Source organism: Humulus lupulus, chromosome 6 (assembly GCF_963169125.1).
Source record: "Humulus lupulus chromosome 6, drHumLupu1.1, whole genome shotgun sequence".
In the NCBI taxonomy this organism is placed as follows: Eukaryota; Viridiplantae; Streptophyta; class Magnoliopsida; order Rosales; family Cannabaceae; genus Humulus; species Humulus lupulus.
Window position 1 is genome coordinate 174,083,812 of NC_084798.1, and position 22,727 is coordinate 174,106,538.

Below are 22,727 nucleotides of genomic sequence, written 5' to 3' on the forward strand. Positions count from 1 at the left end.
TGGAGTAGATGGTCACTAGAAGAGAAACTGTCCAAAGTATTTTGCTGACCTGAAAGAGAAAAAGAAAGGTAAATTTGATTTACTTATGTTAGAAGCTTCTTTAGTGGAAGACAGTTCCTCATCTTCGATAGTAGATTCAGGAGTCACTAACCATGTTTGTTTTTCTCTACAGATTCTTAGTTCGACGAGGAAGCTTGCTGATGGAGAGGTGACTATGAGGGTAGGCAGTTGTCAAATTGTCTCTGCAGCAGCAATTGGAACAGCCCGTTTGGAATTTGAGAAGAATAAATTTCCTATTTTAGAGAACGTTTATTATATTTGATAAGGTCATTTTTATATTAAGATTTGTTAAGTTTTTCCATGCTTAGATGGTGTTATGATAGCATTTTTAGTAGTTTTAACTTAGTTTCGTGACTCTACAACATATTTTCTACATTTCATTTTATGATGATAAATTTGACATTTTGATGGCAAGTGTAGTTTATGAATCATAGGTTGAAAAAGACTCACTGAGATGAGGTTAAAATGAAGTTTTTGAAGCATTCTAGGCTTTCGGGATTGAAATGTTGTTTACAGATTTTTAATTACATTTTAATAAATATTTAAAGGAGACTATAAAAGATTTATTAGGTTTAATTTGAGAAGAGTTTTTTTTATTACGCTTTTTGAGAGAAAAAGACTCAGAAAGGGCTGGAGAGAAAACTACAACACTATTGTTTATCAATCTAGATTCTTTTCTTCTCTTAATCTCTTTAATCTTAATTATAATTATGTTTGTGTTTATGATTACTATTATGGAGTAGGTTCTTTTTAGGTTAAGGGTTAATTCAAAACCCAAGACATGAATTCTTGATTGTTGATAATGAGTATTATTCTTTAATTTCTCTCAATATTAAATTGTTTCTATTTTTCCAATTAAATGTTATGAATTTTGTGATTTCTTGTTAGGTGGCCAACTAATTAAGGTTTTACATTATTCAATTGTCATCTTAGAATTACTACTCACCTAATAGTTTAGGATTCTAAGTGTATGTGATAAATTGCAATTGATAGTGATGTCAAAAGAATTGTTGATTGCAATGAAAAATAGAACCTTGGTTAAATGAATTATATGCTTCATTAATTTATTTCCTAGATTAACTTGTCTCCATAGAACTTAATGCTTTATCTAAGTTAAATAGATCGTATGCTTCATAGATTTATTGCTTAGCTAAAAGAGTTAATTATTGAGCGTTTCGCCTTGATTACTTATAATAGGGAGACTGGGATAATTGTCTGCTTCAGCGTTATCTGCGGGGTTAATAGTTTAATTGAGAAATTGGAATAATATTTATTATTAGTGATTAGGAATGATTGTTGAGGGTGGAGATTAACCTTTAACTATTTCTTAATATCGTAATATCAATCTATATTTGCTTTCTAGTTTATGTTATTTAATTTGAATTAAAAATCAAAATCCCTTTCCTTATTAGTTTTTGTCTTTTGAATAATAAATTGAATAGTAGTCCTCGTGGGTTCGACCCTTATTTATCACTATACTGAAATAGTTGGCATAAGGAACTAATAAAATCAATAATTAAATTTGATACGACATACGACACCCATCAAATTTTTGGCGTCGTTGCCGGGACTATTGTAAGTTCTTTTTATTATTCAATTAAATTAACTACATACTCACTAGTTAAAAATTTTTGATTGCAGGTGTATATGTCTGGCGACGATACTCAAGAAAGACTACAAGCCATAAAGCAATATCTTGAGACATCATCATCTCGCTCTTCAAGGACTATCACTAACAATCCACACTTTCAACATTCCAAGAAAGTCAATCCAGCACAAATACCATTACCATCTGACAACGATTCTGACTCTGAAACATCAGTTAAGTCTCAGATGGCTCAAGAAAGGACGTTGAAAGAGTAGGTGGCACTGAATCTAGACCATCAACCTCTATGTATTCAATATCCGACATTGGATGTTAACTTTTAACTCAAGTCGGGCTTCATACATTTATTACCATCTTTCCATGAGCTACCAGGAGAGGACCCAAACAAGCATCTCACAGAGTTTCACATAGTCTGCTCTAGTATGAAACCAGCATTAGTAACTGAAGAGCATATTAAATTAAGAGCATTTCATTTTCTTTGAAGGATGGTGCAAAGGAATGGCTATATTACCTTCCTCCTGAAACTGTTAATACCTGGAATGAAATGAAGACAATGTTCTTCGAGCGTTACTTCCCAGCATCTAAGGTTGGTAGTATAAGGAAGGAAATCAGTGGCATTCGCCAACAGACTGGGGAGTCATTATATGAGTATTGGGAAAGATTCAAGCGGTTGTGTGCCAGTTGCCCTCATCATCAGATAAGTGAACAACTCCTAATCCAATACTTTTATGAAGGACTACAGTCATTGGATAGGAGTATGATTGATGCAACCAGTAGAGGGCACTAGTTGATAAGACTACTGCAGCAGCCAGGAGCTTGATTTCTAATATGGCTGCTAATTCACAACAGTTTGGCATTCTCCAAGATCCTACTCCACCACCCAAATCAGCTAATGAAGTGAGCACCTCTAATGCTAATCAGCTTGGTCAACAATTGGCTCAATTAACTGCAGTGGTACAATAACTTGCTTTAGGCCAACAGGTGAGGCCATGTGGAATCTGTCAGGTTGTGAGGCATGCTACTGATATTTGCTCTACTTTATTTGAGGGAGAGACTGAGGGTGTTAATGTTGTAGGAAATTTCCCTGGTCAATTACGTCAGATGTACTATGAACCATTTTCACAAACTTATAATCTTGGCTGGCGTGATCATCCAAATCTTCGATATGGGAATCAACAAGTTTCTCCACAGTATACACCTGCGAGACCACCTGGTTTCACTTTTCAATAGCGGTCTCAACATAATTTTGTACCTAGACCATCACAAGCACCGCAAGCTGCTCCACTACCAAGTGCCAAACCCTCTACTGAGGATTTAATCAATGCAATTGCTACAAATACTCTTCAGTTTCAGCAAACTACCCAAGCTTCCATCAAAAGTTTGGAGAATCAAGTGGGACAATTAGCAGCATCATATAACAAGTTGGAAGCTCATCTGTCTAATAAATTGCCTTCACAACCTGAGATGAATCCCAAGGAAAATGCTAGTGCAGTAACTTTGCGAAGCGGGAAGCAATATGATCCACCTAGTACCTCCAATGCCTATTAAATTGTCATCCATGCCACAAGTTGATTGTTTGGTTGATGAAGATGTGCCTCCAAAGACAACCAACCCTACACAACCAATTTCTAAGCCTACTTTTGTCACCCCACCTCCTTTCCCAAGCAGACTGAAGAAGACTAAAAAGGAAGAGGTTGACAAGGAAATTCTTGATACATTCCGCAAGGTAGAAGTAAATATTCCTCTTCTTGACGCTATTAAACAAGTGTCGCGCTATGCCAAGTTTTTGAAAGAGTTGTGCACTAATAAGCGTAAGTTAAGGGGTAATGAAAAAGTTAGTGTGGGGGAGAATGTTTCTGCAATTCTTCAAAAGAAGCTTCCACCAAAGTGTAAGGATCCTGGTACTTTTACTATCCCTTGCACTATTGGTAATAAAAGAATTAAGCATTGTATGTTGGATTTGGGAGCCTTTATAAATGCCATGCCATTCTCCATTTATGCTTCATTGAATCTCGGTCCACTTGAAGAAACAGGGGTGATTATTCAACTTGCTGATAGGTCGAATGCTTATCACAGGGGTGTAATAGAAGATGTTTTAGTTCAAGTGAATGAATTGGTGTTTCCAGCTGATTTTTATGTTCTTGATATGGAAGATGAATCTATTCCATGCTCCACTCCAATTTTGTTGGGGAGACCATTCATGAAAACTACAAGAACTAAGATTGATGTGCATGACGGTACATTGACCATGGAATTTGATGGGGAGACAATTTGATTCAATATTTTTTAGGCTATGAGGTATCCAAGTGATGGACATGTTGTTTACTTTCTTGATGTGTTAGATATCCTTTCTCAACGAGTCTTAGATTTGCATAATGAAGATTGTTTGGAGGTTGCATTGAAAGAGCATCTTGTGTTGACCGATGAAGATTTTTCTGATGAGATCATGGATGTCATAACCACACTCAATAGTGGATTTGACAAGACTTTTAAGAAGGTTTCATTTATGGATTTACCGATTTCTAATGAGAAATTACAGCCATCAACTGTTCAAGCTCCTACACTTGAATTGAAGCCACTTCCGGAGCATCTTGGATATGTTTACTTGGGGAAGAATGAGACACTTCCAGTTATAATTGCAAGAAATCTTAACCAAGTTCAAGAAGAAAAATTATTAAGAGTACTTCAAGAATATAAAATAGCCATTGGTTGGTCTATTGCTGATATTAAGGGGATTAGCCCTTCTATGTGCATGCACCGAATTTCACTTGAAGAAGGGTCTAAACCAACACGTGAGGCACAACAAAGATTAGATCCACCTATGATGGAGGTTGTGAAAAATGAGATACTGAAGCTCATTAGTGTGGGTATTATTTACCCAATTTCAGATAGTCAATGGGTGAGTCCAGTTCAGGTAGTGCCAAAGAAGTCAGGAATCACAGTGGTAAAGAACGATGAAAACGAGCTAGTGCCAAAAAGAATGCAAATTGGGTGGCGAGTTTGTATAGACTACCGAAAGTTGAATGCGGCAACTCATAAAGATCACTTTCCATTACCTTTCATTGATCATATGCTTAAGAGGTTAGCAGGCCATCCTTATTATTATTATCTTGATGATTATTTGAGATATAATCAGATTGTTATTTCTCCTAAAGATCAAGAGAAGACAACCTTCACATGCCCTTTTGGTACATTCACTTTCCGACGTATGCCGTTTGGGCTATGTAATGCTCCTGCAACTTTTCAGCGATGTATGATGAGCATTTTTTTCATAATATATTGAAAACATCATTGAGGTTTTTATGGATGACTTTAATGTTTATGGTGACTCATTTGATCGATGCCTTCATAATCTCACTTTGGTACTCCAGCGGTGTATTGAAACTAACCTTGTGCTTAATTGGGAAAAATATCATTTTATGGTAAACCAACGTATAGTTTTGGGTCATGTGATTTCAGTCAAGGGAATAGAGGTTGATAAGGCAAATATTGATTTAATTCGTTCTCTACCATCTCTGACTAGTGTGAAAGAAGTGAGATCATTCCTTGGGCATGCCGGGTTCTATAGGAGATTTATCAAGGATTTCTCTAAAATTTCCACACCACTATGCAATCTTCTTCAAAAAGATGTAAAATTTGAGTTTAATGAAAAGTGTTTAGTGGCTTTCAACTTATTAAAAGAGTCTTTGACTACAGCTCTTATAATTCAGCCACCAAATTGGGAGCTACCTTTTGAACTCATGTGTGATGCAAGTGACTATGTCGTGGGAGTTGTTCTTGGGCAGCGAGTTGACAAGCTTCCTCATGTTATATACTATGCTTCTCGCACTCTTAATGATGCCCAACTTAATTATTCCACCACTAAAAAAGAGCTCTTGGCGGTCATTTTTTCCTTGGAAAAGTAGTCATACTTGATAAGAACTAAAGTGATTGTTTATACTGATCATGCTGCTCTTCGCTATCTATTGGCAAAGAAAGAAGCCAAGCCTCGGCTGATTCTGTGGATTCTACTTCTTCAAGAGTTTGACTTGGAGATAAAAGATAAAAAGGGTTCTGAGAATTTGGTAGCGGACCACTTGAGTCGTCTTATTCGGGATGAAGATAATTTGCCCACAGAAGAAAAATTTCATGATGAGCAACTCCTCGCCATGCAAGAAGTTATTCCTTGGTATGCCGACATTGTAAACTACCTTGCTTCAAAGGAGTTACCAAGTGATCTCACACAAGCACGATGGAACACGATCAAGCATTATGCTCACCACTACATATGGGACGAACCTTATCTTTGGAAGCATTCTACAGATCAAATCATTCGGAGGTGTGTACCCAAATCTGAATTCCGTTCTATCCTTGCTTTTTGTCATGCTTATGCTTGTGGTGGACACTTTGGACCTAAGAGGATAGCTCGTAAGATATTTGACAGCAGTTTCTATTAGCCCACCATTTTTAAAGATTCTTATGCTTATTGTAAGGCATGTGATTGGTGTCAACGAGTTGGTAACATAACGGCCAAGGATCAAATGCCTTAAACTCCTATTTTAATTCTTGAGATTTTTTATGTTTGGGGTATAGATTTCATGGGACCGTTCCCATCTTATTTTGTCTATGAATACATTCTTTTGGCAGTGGATTACGTGTCTAAATGGGTAGAAGCAATTTCAACTAGAACAGATAATTCAAAAACAGTGGTGGATTTCATTTGCTCTAAAAAATTTGTGCGCTTTGGTACACCTAAGGCTATACTTAGTGATCGAGGCACTCATTTTTGTAAAAAGAGTATAGAAGCATTGTTTCGACGCTATAGTGTAACTCATAAGGTGACAGTTGCTTATCATCCACAAGCCAACGGGCAAGAGAAGGTTTGTAATCGTGAAATCAAATTGATTCTTTAGAAAACTGTAAATCCAAACCGGAAAGATTGGAGTACAAGGCTTGATGATGCCTTGTGGGCTTATCGTGCGGCATATAAAACACCTATCGGTATGTCACCATATCAATTGGTGTATGGGAAGCCTTTCCATCTACCGGTAGAGCTAGAGCATAAGGCTTGGTGGGCTGTAAAGAAGTGTAACATGGACAAGGTTGCTGTAGGACAACAACGAATGCTTCAATTGCATGAGCTAGAAGAAATACGCAATGAAGCATATGAGAGCTTGAGAATCTACAAGGAGAAAACCAAAGTTTTTCATGACAAACATTTTTTTTGAAAGAGTTTTGTGGAAGGTCAGAAATTTCTCATGTATCATCTCTTGCCTTAAACTTTTTTCCTGGGAAGTTGAAGTCTCGCTGGTTAGGTCCGTTCAATGTCACCAAGGTTTTTCCTCATGGAGCGGTCAAAGTTGTAAGTCCAAGTACTGGAAATTCATTCAAAGTGACTGGTCAGAGATTAAAGCCATATTACGAATCAATGGAGAAAGAACAAGCTGTTGTGATTCACCTCATTGACCCGATATATGTTGATGAATAAAGCATTAAGTTGAGCTAGCGACGATAAACTTATCTACTATGTAAATTAGTTTTTTTTTTTTTTTTTTCTTTAAGTTGAACAATTGTTTTTAATTTATTTTTATTTTTGTAGTGGTAATTTTAGTTTAATTTATGTAATTAGAACTGTGAAAATCGTGAAAAATAATAAAAAAAAAATAAACAAGTTTGAAAAAAAAAAAGGGCTCGGGCCGCGGCACACATTTCCTAGGTCGCGGCCCTTTTCAGAAAAAAAAAAGCTTCAGGAAAATTCGGCCACGACACACATTTCTCAGGCCGCGGCCTATGAGTGGTATTTCAGACGGGGGTTTCTCAGGCCACGGCACACTTTTCCTAGGCCACTACCCTTTTTCATAAATAAAGCACCAGGTACAGTATGGGTCGCGACACACGAAAGCTTTTTCAGAATACAAAAAAAAAACAAAAAAGTAGCGTCAGGTATGTACGTGGGCCGTGGCCTACGGACGTTTTTTTTTAGCATAAATTTTTTAACTTAAAAATTCAATTTCATCACTTATTTTAACATCACAAAAACAATCATTCCCCTTTCTTCTCTTTCCCATTATTCTCATCACCAAAACCCACACAAATTTCTCCATCTGCCTTTGTTTTTTTCATTCTTCTTCCATCACAATCACCCTAAATCATTCTACCCACTAATTTTTTCTTCCATTACTCCATAAACTCTCCCCACATCTCCATCCCTATTCCCACCATATTAATCTGAAAATTCACCAATCCCACTTTGTTTGCTACATTTCTTATACATTTCACACATACATTCAAAGGAGGTTTTCATTCTCAGTCACTACTCTCATCAAGTAAGTTTTTCTTTGATCAATTTTTCAATTTGTGAAGAGTATTTGTTTTGTCAATTGGACAATTGAAATGTGGTGTCTTTTGGAAGCATTTGTGTGGGTGTTTATGTTCGTAAACAATGTCTCTTGCATTAATTTCCTTATTAATTCATGCACATTATGATTTTTGGGAAGTCTTACTTTATGGCATATAATTTTTTGGAGTTGGTATTTTTCTGCACTCTATGTGTTTGATAAAAAGCTAGAGAGGAATGGAATAAATGGTTGGTGTATGAGTGTTCTTGGTGTACGTTTGGAAGTGGTTGTGTATGATTAGTATGGATGCATTGTGTCGATTTGACACTTGAATTGGTGACATTTAAACTTTCTTTTTGGCATGATTCAAGGTTGGTCATTGAGGTGATTTTCTCTTAATATTTTGGTGACTCACATTGGTGTTTTTGGACTCTTGTTCTTCATTTTTCTATTTTTTGACAGGCATGGCTCCCAAGACAAACAAAAATAAAGCTTCTTCATCGACACCAATTCCTTATGATCCCCAAAGATTTGTGTCCAACAAAGCATATGAGAGTTACACGAATGACATTGCTTATGACAAGGCGTGGGTTCCTGAACGAGGATTTAATCTCCACATGCATCATGATCAACCGTTCCTCGTGCATCAAATTGAGTCTTGGGGTTGGGAAAAATTGTGTGCACATCCCGAACTTGGCATTGGCCCTATTTGTAATGCCCTACTACCTTAGAGCCATTACTAAGTGAGTTTAAAATGCGCACTTAACTAGCTAACCAAACATTTAACTCAAAAGTGTAACTAAACTGTATTAAAATCACATAATTTGAAAATGTAACCATTCATTGAAAATTATAAGTGTTTTACCTTAGGGATCCCAAAATACTGTTTATAAATATTTACAACTCAAAATGTGTATTAAGTCGACTAAACGACAAAATAGGATTCAGTACAAAGCATCTCCCAAAAATACCCCTGGCTGTGGCAGCTAGGCAGACCAGACATGTACGCGTCGCCTCATGCTCTCCGTACTCATGGTTGGCCGATCTTCCCCTTGCCCTTACATGCACCACAGAGCACCTGTGAGCCGAAGCCCAGTAAGAAAACCCACACAAATAGATAACATATGCATATCAATCACTCAGCATATAACAAACCCGCCAACAGGCTAAACATATACGGCCGAGCCATCCAGGTGCTTTACCAGGCCCTGGGTTCACAGTCTATACCATAAGGATATCCCAGGTATCCTTTAGGGTCTCACCCTAGCAACTCGTACTCCGCGTGCTAAACGCTGCTCTCGGCCTTTCCCGTTCTCGGCCCTTACTGTTCTCGGCCTTCACCGTTCCCGGCTCTTGCCGATCATACACATATTTGCATACATAGCACAATTAATCAAACATTTAAACATGTGTTAACATAATCAATGGGCTATACCCTGCACATAATCATATAGGGTCGTGCTCTGCAACACAGCTATGGGGCCTTGCCCTGCTCTATGGGTACAATGATTTTCTTACCTATGTCCCGAGCTTCTTGAGCACTGAAACCTCGAGCACAGCCCTCTAACCCGAGCCTTGCTGAACACCTAGTCACAACACAAACATAGCACCCTCATTACTACCCAATTTATAATCATCTCCCAGAACCAATCCTGAGATCTCGGGACCTCCCATTTCCCCCCACAAGGTGGCGGAAGCATTCCCCGAGCCCCCTGAACTAAAACCCCAAAATCACATTTTTTTCCCCTGCCCAGAAATTGGTCTAGTGCCGCAGCACTAACCCATAGGGGCCGCGGCACCCAGAATGATGTCCTTCCCCTAATGCATCCTAGCGTAGCGACACGGAAGAACAGGGTCGCGGCACCCATACGCAAACCCATAAATCTGGGTTTTTCCTCAACATTTTCCCGAGCCAAAACTCTTCCAAATCAACCCCAAGACATACCTAAGTCCCAAATTCAATCAAAACCCCCAAATAGACCATAAGGAAACCCAAAAACATCAATAACAAGCCCATACACACATTCAAACCCATGATTCTCAAATTGGTTAAAAACTTCATAAAACTTAAACCAGAACTTACAAAACTTAAACCACCCTTCAGAAATCTTAAACCACACCAGCAATCAACTTCAAAGATGCACGAAATTCTTACCTCAAACTGAAATTCGACCTTGAGCCACCTCCAAACCCAATTCCAAGCTTGACTCCCTTGATTTCCAATCTGAATCTCACAGTCACTAAGCCACAAACTCAACTTTCAGCACTCAACCCAAATTCTCAAAACATGCAAGGAAACCTAAAAATCAGATATGAAACCTTACATATGAACTAACCTTGGCCTATGCTTGATTCTAATTGCTTCAATTCAACCTTGAATTCCTTCCTTAGCCTCAAAGATATTCAGCTCTCTTCCACCTTTCTCTCCTGGCTTCTTGCTTCCTCTAGACTTCCAACATAAAACATTCAGATTATGCCTAAGAGTAAATAACGTATATGACTTCCCTTAGCCAAGATTATCTTCTCCTAAGGCCAAATGACCCAATTGCCCTCCTTTCTAACTTAGTTTCTAGCTAACCCTCAAGGGCATTCTAGACTTTTCCTTAATCTCTTGCAAGAATACCACTTTCCAATTAAAACAACTATCCTCAAGAGTCACCTATAGTTACCCAAGTTACCAAAGTGCCACTAACCATTTCTCAATAACTCCCATACTCAAGTTATAATATACCCAAAATACCCCCAGGCTCCTCCCGAGCCGGGTATTTGACCCCATTGTGACTTTTAGCAGAACAACTCCCTAGGACCGTCTCGGAACGTGCATCACAGTAATGTCACCACCCACACGTGGTATCAATCACAATACACAAAAATATAAAATTTATGCCCCCAACAGGCTAAAATCGCAAATATGCCCCTAACAGCCAAATGGGGCCCACATGCATATTTAACCACCTAAACATGCACTTCTAATCACATATTCATTAAATTCACATATTAATACAATATAGAAATTATTGTCCTCCAGGCACGCTAATCAAGGCCCCAAGCCTTATTAGCAAATTTGGATCGCTACACTATTGTTCATGAATTTTATGCCAATGTTGTGGCTCATGAGAATTACAAAGTGAAAGTGAGAGGTGTGAAAGTGTCATTCAAAGCATCTGATATTAATAGCTACTACGAGCTACCCCACTTTCAACGTGATGAATATGGTTCTGTTAAAGATAATCTTAATCATCAAGTTATCATTGATGAGATTGTAATTTTGGATGTTGTATGGACCTTATATAGTAATGGGGCTCCTTACTACATCAAATTCGCTTATCTGGATAGTAATACAAAAGCTTGGCAGCGGTTCATGGGGGCAAAATTAATGTCGACAACCCAACTTGGTCGCGTTGATATTCATGAGGCAATTCTCCTTTATGTTATTCTCACTAACAAGACCATTAATGTGGGGCAGATTATTTATGACTCCATCATCCGGAGTATGAGCCAAGTGACTAATGGTTTTTATGTTCCCTCATTGATCACTGCGTTATGCAAGAAGGCGAGTGTTCCTTGGGATGAATCTGAAGACAAAGTGCATCTGTTGCGCATTATTGATCACAATACCCTTGATAGATTGAAGGAAAAAACCACTGTGCAGGTTCATGATCAAGCCCAGTCTTCTAATCCGGACCTATTCCCCCTCTAAATGATAGTAGAAGAACCACTCAACAATGTTTGCAAGCTTTGGAGCAAGAGGTTTATCATGGCCGACTTGATATTCGGGCCAATACTCAACATATCTTGGCTTACAACCAGAGATTTGTGGAATATGCAAGCTATCAAGATATTTGTTATAGGATGGATCAGGCTCTCTTGAATGTGGATATGTCTAGATATCCACCTGCTCCTACTTGGTTGCAGCCATACCCACCATCGGTTCCCATGCCCGTGGTGCCATATCAGGCCCCTGGTGATGAGGATGTTGATGGCACTGCAGATATGGATATTCCTGAGGAGTAACGTGTTTTGAGGGAGTTTTTCTTTCTTCTCTTTCCACTTTATTTTCTATTTTCCTAAGTCCATTGAGGACAATGCACTGTTTAAGTGTGGGGGAAGGACAAACAACTGTTTTATTTTTTTATTTTTTTTATATTCTGTTTTGTTATGTCTTTGTTAATTTTCTGTTACTTTCATTTTATTTAGTGTCTATTAGTGTATGTCTTTAATGTTTAGTTTAGTTGTGTTGGTCTTGTTGAAAGCATTGGTCGATGATGAAACTTTGAATTGTGCTTAAAGTGATGTTAGACAATGAAGAATTTTGTATGATTTGTGTACTTGACTCCTACGTGAATTACTATTTTGATTTATGTTGTTTTTCACTCTATGCATGATTGAATTCACCACTTAAATGTATTGGAAAAGATTTATTCTTGTTGAAAAAAAAAATTGAAGTCCCAACCACTCTAGAAATCATTGATAAATTGTTTGAGGCGAAATCATAAGTACACATGATTAGGAAGATGATTAAGGCAGTTCTTTGGATCGTTTGAGTCGTTCAAGCCAACCTATTATATGATAATCCCTAGTTTCCCATGTTTGAGCCATGACAACTGTTACTTTTCTTCTATGAACCGAAATTTTTGACCTTATACCTCATTGAAAAAAAAATCCCTTTTGTAACTCATTGCACCATGGTTATATATATGATTTTTGATTTTGTGGGATGATTTGAAAGAAAAAAAAATGGGAAATACTTATGGGTTATTTGTTTGGTTGTAATTTGTGTATGATCTCTATTTCTATCCTTGAAATATTATTGAAAGAAAAAAAAAGGAAGAAAAAAAACAAAAAAAATGATGATTTGCAATGAAAAAAATACATAAATGCAAATTTTGCAAAAGTATAAGTGTGGGGGAAATAATGAGATCATTATGGAAATAAGAGTATGAAAAAAATAGGTATGTCTTGAATTGTATGGGAAAGTTTGGGGCAAGTTCAAAGAATGGAATTGATGTATGGCATGGTGTGATTTGAGCTTAAATGTATCTTTCTCAACTACCCTTAACCTTAGCCTTACATTACGAGCCTATAAAGACCTTTTGATTTTTTATCATTGTATGCTTATATTAGTGGAGAGTGATTGGTTAATGTCTATGGAGTGGATGATTTTCATTGAAAAACATTTTGGTATATAAGGACTGATTTAAAAGAAAATGATTTGGCAAGTATGGATTAAATTTGATGCATTTGAGTTGGTGTTGTGATTAAGTGCTTAGTAAATTATTTTTGAAAATCAAATGGTGAATTACATATGGAGTTGAAATTCTAAAGAGTATGAAAATCTGATTTGTTTTGGCATTACTTATTTGTGTGATCTTTTGACAAGACATTTGTTTAGTGAGTCAAGATTAGTTTATATTATTTTCATTTTTAGTTTTGTTATTTTAGTGTTTTGCTAAGGGACTAGCAAAATTCAAGTGTGGGGGAATTTGATAAGGTCATTTTTATATTAATATTTGTTAAGTTTTTCCATGCTTAGATGGTGTTATGATAGCATTTTTAGTAGTTTTAACTTAGTTTCGTGACTCTACAACATATTTTCTACATTGCATTTTATGATGATAAATCTGACAGTTTGATGGTGAGTGTAGTTTATGAATCATAGGTTGAAAAAGACTCACTGAGATGAGGTTAAAATGAAGTTTTTGAAGCATTCTAGGCTTCCAAGATTGAAATGTTGAAGTGGCGGCAGCGTACAAACTTTCTAAGGTTGAGAATTGAAGAAATTGAAGATAGGTCGCGGCCCATAAAATTCACGGGGGGGCTTTAATTGGAATTGATTTTTCAGATTTTCTGTCCAAGATAGGCCACTGCCTAGATTTTTCAGGTCGCTGCCTACTGTGAAGAAAAGTGAGTTAGGTCGCTGCCCATTTTTTTCAAGTTGTGACCTGCGTGACCAATTTCTGCACATATTTTGTTTTAGGCCGCGGCACACATTTTCTAGGCCGCGGCCTGTGATGTTTTTTTCAAATTTTTAATTACATTTTAATTAGAATTTAAAGGAGACTATAAAAGATTTATTAAGGTTAATTTGAGAAGAGTTTTTTTTATTACAATTTTTTAGAGAAAAAGATTCAGAAAGGGCTGGAGAGAAGACTACAACACTACAACACTATTGTTTATCAATCTAGTTTCTTTTCTTCCCTTAATCTCTTTAATCTTAATTATAATTATGTTTGTGATTATGATTACTATTATGGTGTAGGTTCTTTTTAGGTTAAGGGTTAATTCAAAACTCAAGACATGAATTCTTGATTGTTGATAATGAGTATTATTCCTTAATTTCTCTCAATATTAAATTGTTTCTATTTTTCCAATCGAATGTTATGAATTTTGTGATTTCTTGTTAGGTGGCCAACTAATTAAGGTTTTACATTATTCAATTGTCATCTTAGAATTACTACTCACCTAATATTTTAGGATTCTAAGTGTATGTGATAAATTGTAATTGATAGTGATGTCAAAAGAATCGTTGATTATGATGAAAAATAGAACCTAGGTTAAATGAATTATATGCTTCATTAATTTATTTCCTAGATTAACTTGTCTCCAAAGAACTTAATGTTTTATCTAAGTTAAATAGATCGTATGCTTCATAGATTTATTGCTTAGCTAAAAGAGTTAATTATTGAGTGTTTCGCCTTGATTACTTATAATAGGGAGACTGGGATAATTGTCTGGTTCAACGTTATCTGCAGGGTTAATAGTTTACTTGAGAAATTGGAATAATATTTATTATTAGTGATTAGGAATGATTGTTGAGGGTGGAGATTAACCTTTAACTGTTTCTTAATATCGTAATATCAATCTTTATTTGCTTTCTAGTTTATGTTATTTAATTTTAAGTTAAAAATCAAAATCTCGTTCTTTATTAGTTTTTATCTTTTGAATAATAAATTGAATTAGTCCTCGTGGGTTCGACCCTTATTTATCACTATACTAAAATAGTTGGTATAAGGAACTAATAATATCAATAATTAAATTTGATACGACATACGACACCCATCAATATTCTTGGATTTTCTAGAAACTTAATTTCTGTTTCTATGTTGCATGAACAAGGTTTTAAAATCTCTTTAAATAATAATTTGATTGTTATTTCGAGATATGGTTTTAAGATATGTTCTACAAAATCTATTGATGGACTTTATAAACTGCAAGCTAAAGAGAAATTTGCTTATAATTATGAATTATTTAAAACAGCTAATCCTAGATCTATTAAATAACGAAAGACTGATTCTGATAATCAAACATATTTGTGGCACTTGAGATTGGGCCATATTGGTCTAGATAGAATTAACAGGCTTGTAAAGGATGTTCCTTTAAGAGAACTATCTATTGGATCTCTCCCTGTTTTTGAGTCCTGTCTAGAAGGCAAGGAGACTAAGAGACCTTTCTCTGCTAAAGGTTCAAGAGCTACAGAACCACTTCAGCTGATACATACGGATATTTGCGGTCCACTTAATGTACAAGCAAGAGGAGGTTGTGAATACTTTTTCACTTTCATTGACAATTATTCAAGTTATGGTTACCTATACTTAATGCAAAGAAATTCTAAAACATTTGAAAAGTTCAAAGAATTTCGAGCAGAGGTTGAAAAGTAATTAGGTAAATCACTTAAATTTCTTCGATCTGATCGAAGAGGAGAGTACTTGGATTTTGAATTCGAGGACCATCTGCGTGAGCATGGTATTCAATCCCAACTCACAGCACCTAGAACGACACAGCAAAACGGTGTTTCAGAAAGACGGAACAGAACGTTACTAGACATGGTTAGATCAATGATGAGCTTCTCATCATTACCACTGTCATTCTGGGGCTATGCAATTCAATGTGCTCTATACATATTGAATGTTGTTCCATCTAAGTCTATCCAGAAGACATCAATGGAATTATGGAATGGTTGTAAACCTAGTTTACGCCATTTTTTTCATTTAGGGGTGTCCTGCACGTGTGCTAAAAGGAAAGACCGGGAAGTTGGAATCACGCTCTGAAGTGTGCATGTTTGTGGGCTATTCCAAAAGACTAGAGGTGGAGTTTTCTACAGTCCAAAAGAAAATAAAACATTTGTATCGACAAATGCAACTTTTCTTGAACATGAGTATGTTAATAACCATAAACCTCACAGTAAGGTTGTACTAGAGGAGATGGTCTCGAATGAAGTTGAAAAGTCACCAGCAACAACCAATGAAAAAAAGCAAGAGGAAACTGTTAGTTCTAGTCAGAATAGTAGAGAGTCTTGTTGTAGTGGAAGGGTTAGTATGCAACCCATACGCTATGAACACGAAGTTCAAATGCTTGTGTCTGACACAAACAAAGACGATCCATTGACATTTAAAGATGCAATGAATGATTCTGACAAGGACAAATGGAAAGACGCCATGAACCAAGAAATGGAATCGATGTATTCCAATTCCATCTGGATTCTTGAAGATCCGCCTAAGAATATAAAACCCAGTGGTTGCGTGTGGATATTCAAGAAGAAAAGAGGAGCAGATGGGAAATTAGAGACTTTCAAAGGAAGGCTTGTAGCCAAAGGCTACACACAGAAAGAAGGGGTTGATTTTTTCTCCTGTAGCCATGCTAAAATCCATTCGTATACTCTTATCCATTGCTGCTTGCATGGATTATGAGATTTGGCAAATGGATGTCAAAACAGCTTTTCTGAATGGCTACCTTGACGAAACCATTTACATGTCTCAACCAGAAGGGTTCGAAGTAAAAGGTCAAGAGCAAAAAGTTTGCAAGCTTCTTAGGTCCATCTATGGACTCAAACAAGCTTCTAGATCTTGGAATCTTAGATTTGATGACACAATTAAAACGTTTGGTTTTGAAAAAAATGTTGACGAACTTTGTGTCTATAAACAAATCAAAGATTGTGTAGTATTATTCCTCGTTCTTTACTGATGATATATTACTGATTGGCAATGATGTAACATCATTATCAAAGGTAAAAAACTGGTTAGCTGAACAATTCCAAATGAAAGATTTGGGAGAAGCTAAGTATGTTCTGGGCATTCAAATTCTTAGAGATAGACAGAACAAGACTTTGGCACTGTCTCAAGCAACTTATATTGATAAGGTGCTAGAACGCTTTAATATGCAAAACTCCAAAAAGGGTGATATTTCAACCCATTCTGGAGTAGTCATTTCCAAGGAGAAGTGTCCCAAAACACCTCAGGAAGAGGAAGATATGAGACAGTATCCCTATGCCTCAGCGGTAGGCAGTCTTATGTACGCTATGCTATGTACAAGACCTGACATTTGTTATGCATTAGGGATAGTTAGCCGTTATCAATCCAATCCTGGATTGAGTCATTGGATTGCAGTGAAGAATATTCTTAAGTATCTTAGAAATACTAGAGATTATATTCTTGTATATTCAGGTGGAGACCTGAACCCCACTGGTTACACTGATTCTGATTTTCAATTAGACAGAGATAGTCGAAAATCGACTTCTGGATCAGTGTTTACTCTTGGAGGAGGAGCAGTAGTCTAGCGAAGTATTAAACAAACCAGAATTGTAGACACCACCATGGAAGCCGAGTATATAGCAGCTTGTGAAGCAGCTAAGGAGGCTATGTGGGTCAACAAGTTCTATTCCGATCTAGAAGTAGTGCCAGATGTGGATAAGCAACTAGTCCTATACTATGACAACAGTGGGGCAGTAGCTAACTCAAAGGAACCACGGAGTCACAAGAAGGGAAAGAACATCGAGATAAAGTATCACTTGATTAGAGAGATAGTTCAGCCAGGAGATGTTGCAGTTATGAAGATAGCTTCAGATCATAATCTTGCAAATCCTTTCTCAAAGACTTTATCCATGAAATCTTTTAAGGAGCATGTAAGAAACATGGGAATGAGATAGATGCCTCATTTGCTTTAGGGCAAGTGGGAGATTGTTGGGAATTGTGCCCTGAAAGCATATGTAATAGACATTGTTTTAAGAAATAAATAAATAAATTGAATATGTTATGCATATATTTTATGGACTATATTATTCTGTAATAATATTAAGTAAATATCAAAAAATTCGTAAGTTCATATATGTGATCTCAACCACGTATTGATACGGGAGGATTGTGTTTGAGATAAATGAACTTGAATAGTTCATAGTAAAGTAAAGTTATAGAATCTTTAGATTAATTACTGCAAGTACGGTCCACTAGTATTATGAATACATGTGATCTAGATCCAGATTACTAGTGTTGTAGGACACTTTAGTGGATGTGTTTTATATATTACAGAATATATAGAACTAGACCAGATATGTTTATTAATACTTAGTGAAATAACATTTTGAAGTATTAAATAAATATATCAACTGATGATCGTATACAAATAGATCTTAATCCTGAAGTTACTATGAACTCTTGTTTATGTTATATGAGTTATTTGATTTACTCGTTAGGGTTTGTCAGAATGATCAAGCAAGAAACTTTTGTTTTGAGAACTCATTAATATGTAAATGGCTGGGGACATAGTATACAGATAAGGAATCTATACCTTCTCGTAAGAGATTGAATAATGGTTCTCTGAAGGGTTGACTTTTGGGACTGAAAGGTTATTGAGCTCAAATTCATAATTTAGTTATGAATTAACCTTCACTAGTAAAGTCGATGGTACTTAAGGAAAGAAGATATAATTAAAAGGGTAAAATGGTAATTTTATTCCTAGTTAATTATGAACCATTATTATAGGGTTAATTTGTATGTAATGATTATATCAATGGACACTTTATTATTATAAAGTACTCAGTAAATAAAATGTCTATAATTACAAGAGTGGAGTCTCATATTTATAGTAGAGTAATCATGAGATTAATAAATTAAGATTATTTAATTAAAGAGTTTAATTAATAATCACAAATTTATCAGAGCTTGGAATTATAGGTCCATAGGTCCCCACGGCGGCTCTATCAACACTATTCAAGGCAAAAGTTGATATAAATGGTAAAAAGACATATTTAAGAAGAATTTTGTTCTTCGAGCTAAATATGCAATTATGTGATATAGTGATTAATTAATTAATTATAATTTAATTGTAATTATCAAAATTAATTAATAATTAATTATTGTGTAATTTTTGAAATTATATAAATAATTAATTTATTATAATTTTTGAAATTATAATAAAATAATTATTAAATTTTTAAAATTAATATTTAATTAAAATTAATTTTAATTAATTAGTAGAATTAATTAAATATCTTTATTTGAGTGAGAGATAATAATCTGACAAGTTCAAATTGGATTTGAATTTAAAATATTAATATTTATTCAAATAATTAATTATATGTGATAATTAATTAAAAATATAATAGATTCAAATTTGAATTAATTATCAAGTTGTTGGATTTTATCTCATGAGGTAGTTTGAATAAATAATTAAATATTTGTGGAAAAAATCTTGGACCCTATTTTGTAGGGAGCTACATATGCACCAAGGAGTCCCAAGGACTCACTTGGGCATGTAGCACAGTAAAGAATCAAGATTGGATTTTTCACTTCTATTTATTTAATTAATTAATTAATTGATAAGTCAAAAGTTAGTTTTTATGTTTACATTATTAAAATAAATAAATAATAGTTGAGAAAATAAATCCCCCTATTTTATGGGGTACTACACGACACACATAGTCCCGTCCCTGCACCGTGTGTGGTGTGCAGCTATAGTAATCAGGGAGTGAATTTTTCACTTTTATTTATTTTTAATTAATTAATGAATGAAAAATTCAAAAAGATAGTTTTGATATGTTCATGAATAAGATAATTAATTAAAAGATAAATTGTAATTTCTTACATATTTATTTTTTCAATTTAAATATTTTCTAAATAAGTTAGACTTATTAAACAATAACAAGATACTCAATTATTCACTCTAAGAAAAGAAATATACTTTCCATCTCTCGCTAAAAAGATACATAACCAATCTCAGGTCTATTCTCTTGATCTCATGTGTTGAGTACATCAAGTTGAATCAGAAATATACCATCTTTTATTCTCTAAGTGCCCACACACTTCTTGAGGTGTAGAGAACATTGTGGAAGATCTTGGTGTGAGTACCTTGGAGCAGCTTGGATAGGAAGATCATTTATTTTACGAAAAGATAGCAAGGACACTTGAAAGGCATCAAGAGGTATGTTCTTTGTTTTTTTTTTCTTTTTTATGATTAATGTATGTATATTAATGGATCTGCATATTTAAAAGTAGTTTAAATATGTTACAAAAAAAAAATTTGTACACTGGGCCAACCCATCACACAATTCTGCTGCGTATTAGGAAACTCGTTCCTAACAGTGTCAGCACTAGAAAGCTGACCTATCACTACTGAGGGACTAGCCTTAGCCTCTGCATGAGTTGGGGTGAATACTCGAGCTGGAGTCAAGCCGTCCACCTTCTTTGGTTCCTCTATCTTCGAGCTCGGGCAGTCTTTCTTGAGATGTCCAACCACCCCACACAGATAGCATGCCTTCGCCCGGCATTCTCCTAGATGGCGCCTCCTACACCTGGCACACTCCAGGTAACTCCTCCAAGTCTCATTGCTGCCCTGGCGGCCACCCTGAACATCCCGACTCCTCATATTAGGAACTACAATGGTCGAGGTGTCAAGGTTCTTCCTCTTTTGGTCACTAGGGCCTCCGGCCCTACCAGATCCCACAAATGGAGGCACTGACATCCAAACATCACGTAGTGTAGCACTCTCCCTCCATATCTTATTCTCTACCTCCTCAGCTATGAGGGCTTTTTCAACCACCTGGGCAAAAGTAGTTTCCCTTGGTACTGACGTAATCCGAACATCCTGGGCTATCATAGCACTTAGCCCCCAAACAAATCTATCGTGCATGGTTGCATTTGTGGGCACCAAGTCAGGTGCAAATTTAGTCAACCTGTAAAATTTCAAGTCATAGTCGATGAATGACATACTGCCTTGCACAAAACTGGTAAACTTGTTCACTTTCACCGCTCTAACTGCATTATGTACTTCTGGTTAAATAGGTCTCGGAACTCATACAAACTCATAATAGCGACATTTTGAGTTTAGAACGCCACCTCCCACCAGATATGGGCATCGTCCTGAAACATAAAGGTGGTGAAAGCCACTCTGTCATGACCTACCACCCTCACAAAATCTAGGATGGAGGTGGTCAGGCTCATCCACTGCTCAGGCTTAAGTGGATCCGGACCTCCCTCAAAGGTTGGAGGGTGTTGTTTCCTAAATCTTTTGTACAACTGTTCCCACCTATTTTCCATCTTTGGCTGCTGTACCACTGGTACCATCACCAGTGGCATGATCGGGGAAGTGTTCCCTGATGGAACTTGTTGTCTCAATAACCGGATCTCATATTCCTGACTCTGAAGTCTGGCTTGCATATAAGTAAGCAGCTGCTGCCAGTTCACAGGGGATGGCAGAGGGTTCCGACCCTAATAATCATCTCTAGCCTTGATCTCAGTGCCAGCTAGCTGAACTGTTCGCCTTGGAGGCATAACTCTCCAAGTATATCTGCAATCAACGAGTCGGCTTATCAGGCAATGATAATGGGTTTTAGAAGTCACCCTACACTCCAACACCAAATATTAAGCAAGTACATGCAACCACAATGCTAATAAACATTTCAAAAACACTAATATACAGTGGCAATGCTATTAAGCATGCCTTTTCATGTACACATAGCAGTCAAGGGCCAAACCCTATCAATATATTTCATACTTCCTATGTTAACATGTAAATACATCATATTTATTTTAGTTAACCAATTAACATATATTTAGATAATTGGTTACCCAAACATGGTCGAGCTTTTATTTAGCGGTGAGTGTACATGCCCAACCAATCTTCAGGAATCATTAAACCTTGGTGGCTCTGATACTAAGTTGTGACGCCCTAATAAACCAGGACTGTTACGCTGTGTGTTTAAAATTATGCTTAACTCGTTAAATAGGTCATTTGGAATAAAACGTATAATTAGGGTTAATTAAAAACTTGGTATAAAATTTTTTGGTCAAACAAATGCTGCTTTTCATTAAAAAATTTGGTATGTACATGAGATCCTTAAAAAAGCGTTTATAACTCATACAAGTGAAAATAAGCAAGGTACACAATAGTCGTCCTAAGGGGCAAAACCACTAAACCCTAGATCCAAAATAAGTCTCGACCATGGTGGTCGAGCAGGCTGCCTATGTACACGCCACCCCTGAAGCTCTTTAACTCATTGCTGGTCCAGCCTCCCCTTGCCCTTACCTGCTCCACGTAGCACCTGTGAGCCAAAGCCCAGCAAGAAAACGCAATTAAGCAAATAGAAAACGACGGATTATAATTATAAACATCCTGCTTAATAATTATTAACAACTCTTAGCAATATTCAATCTATTTATGCAGCCATAAGGCCACCCAAGTGCGCATCGCACTTGCTTAGTTCAGACAGATATAGAGCCAGACAAGCGTAACTGACATTCTAGTCTCTTTTCGAGCGGCCATAGGGTCATACAAGTGTGTATCTCACTTCCAGGTATAAACATATATACATTACATACATAACACAACTATGTACCTCACAATTATTCATACTCAACAAGCATTTCAAAACAGAGTTATAGCCATGTTCAATCACAGGGGGCTCAAGCCCTAATTTCGACACGGGTGCAATTTTCTTACCTCGAGTTTTGTGCAAATGATGATACAGCCTCAAG

The 22,727-nt window shown here is 36.3% G+C and overlaps 1 protein-coding gene and 1 non-coding gene across 2 annotated transcripts; one reads left to right on the plus strand and one right to left on the minus strand.

The window, feature by feature from the left end:
• Positions 1 to 2,258: 2,258 nt before the first annotated feature.
• LOC133787763 (small nucleolar RNA R71) lies at positions 2,259 to 2,365 on the minus strand. The gene has a single exon (XR_009872766.1). It is a non-coding gene; the product is annotated as a small nucleolar RNA R71 (small nucleolar RNA).
• Positions 2,366 to 3,224: 859 nt separating this feature from the next.
• On the plus strand, positions 3,225 to 7,133 carry LOC133785678 (uncharacterized). The gene is made up of 7 exons (XM_062224898.1): positions 3,225 to 3,500; positions 3,957 to 4,917; positions 5,126 to 5,472; positions 5,572 to 6,073; positions 6,293 to 6,471; positions 6,559 to 6,846; positions 6,942 to 7,133. Exons 1-7 carry the CDS (start codon positions 3,225 to 3,227, stop codon positions 7,131 to 7,133), a joined length of 2,745 nt encoding a protein of 914 aa, XP_062080882.1.
• Positions 7,134 to 22,727: the final 15,594 nt, after the last annotated feature.

Coding starts and splice junctions, on each gene's coding strand:
- LOC133785678 (XM_062224898.1), top strand. CDS start 3,225: ATGCCACAAGTTGATTGTTTGGTTGATGAAGATGTGCCTCCAAAGACA. Junction 5,473..5,571: donor GAGTTGACAAGCTTCCTCAT/GTTATATACTAT, acceptor TTGGAAAAGTAG/TCATACTTGATAAGAACTAA. Junction 6,847..6,941: donor TCTACAAGGAGAAAACCAAA/GTTTTTCATGAC, acceptor TTTCCTGGGAAG/TTGAAGTCTCGCTGGTTAGG.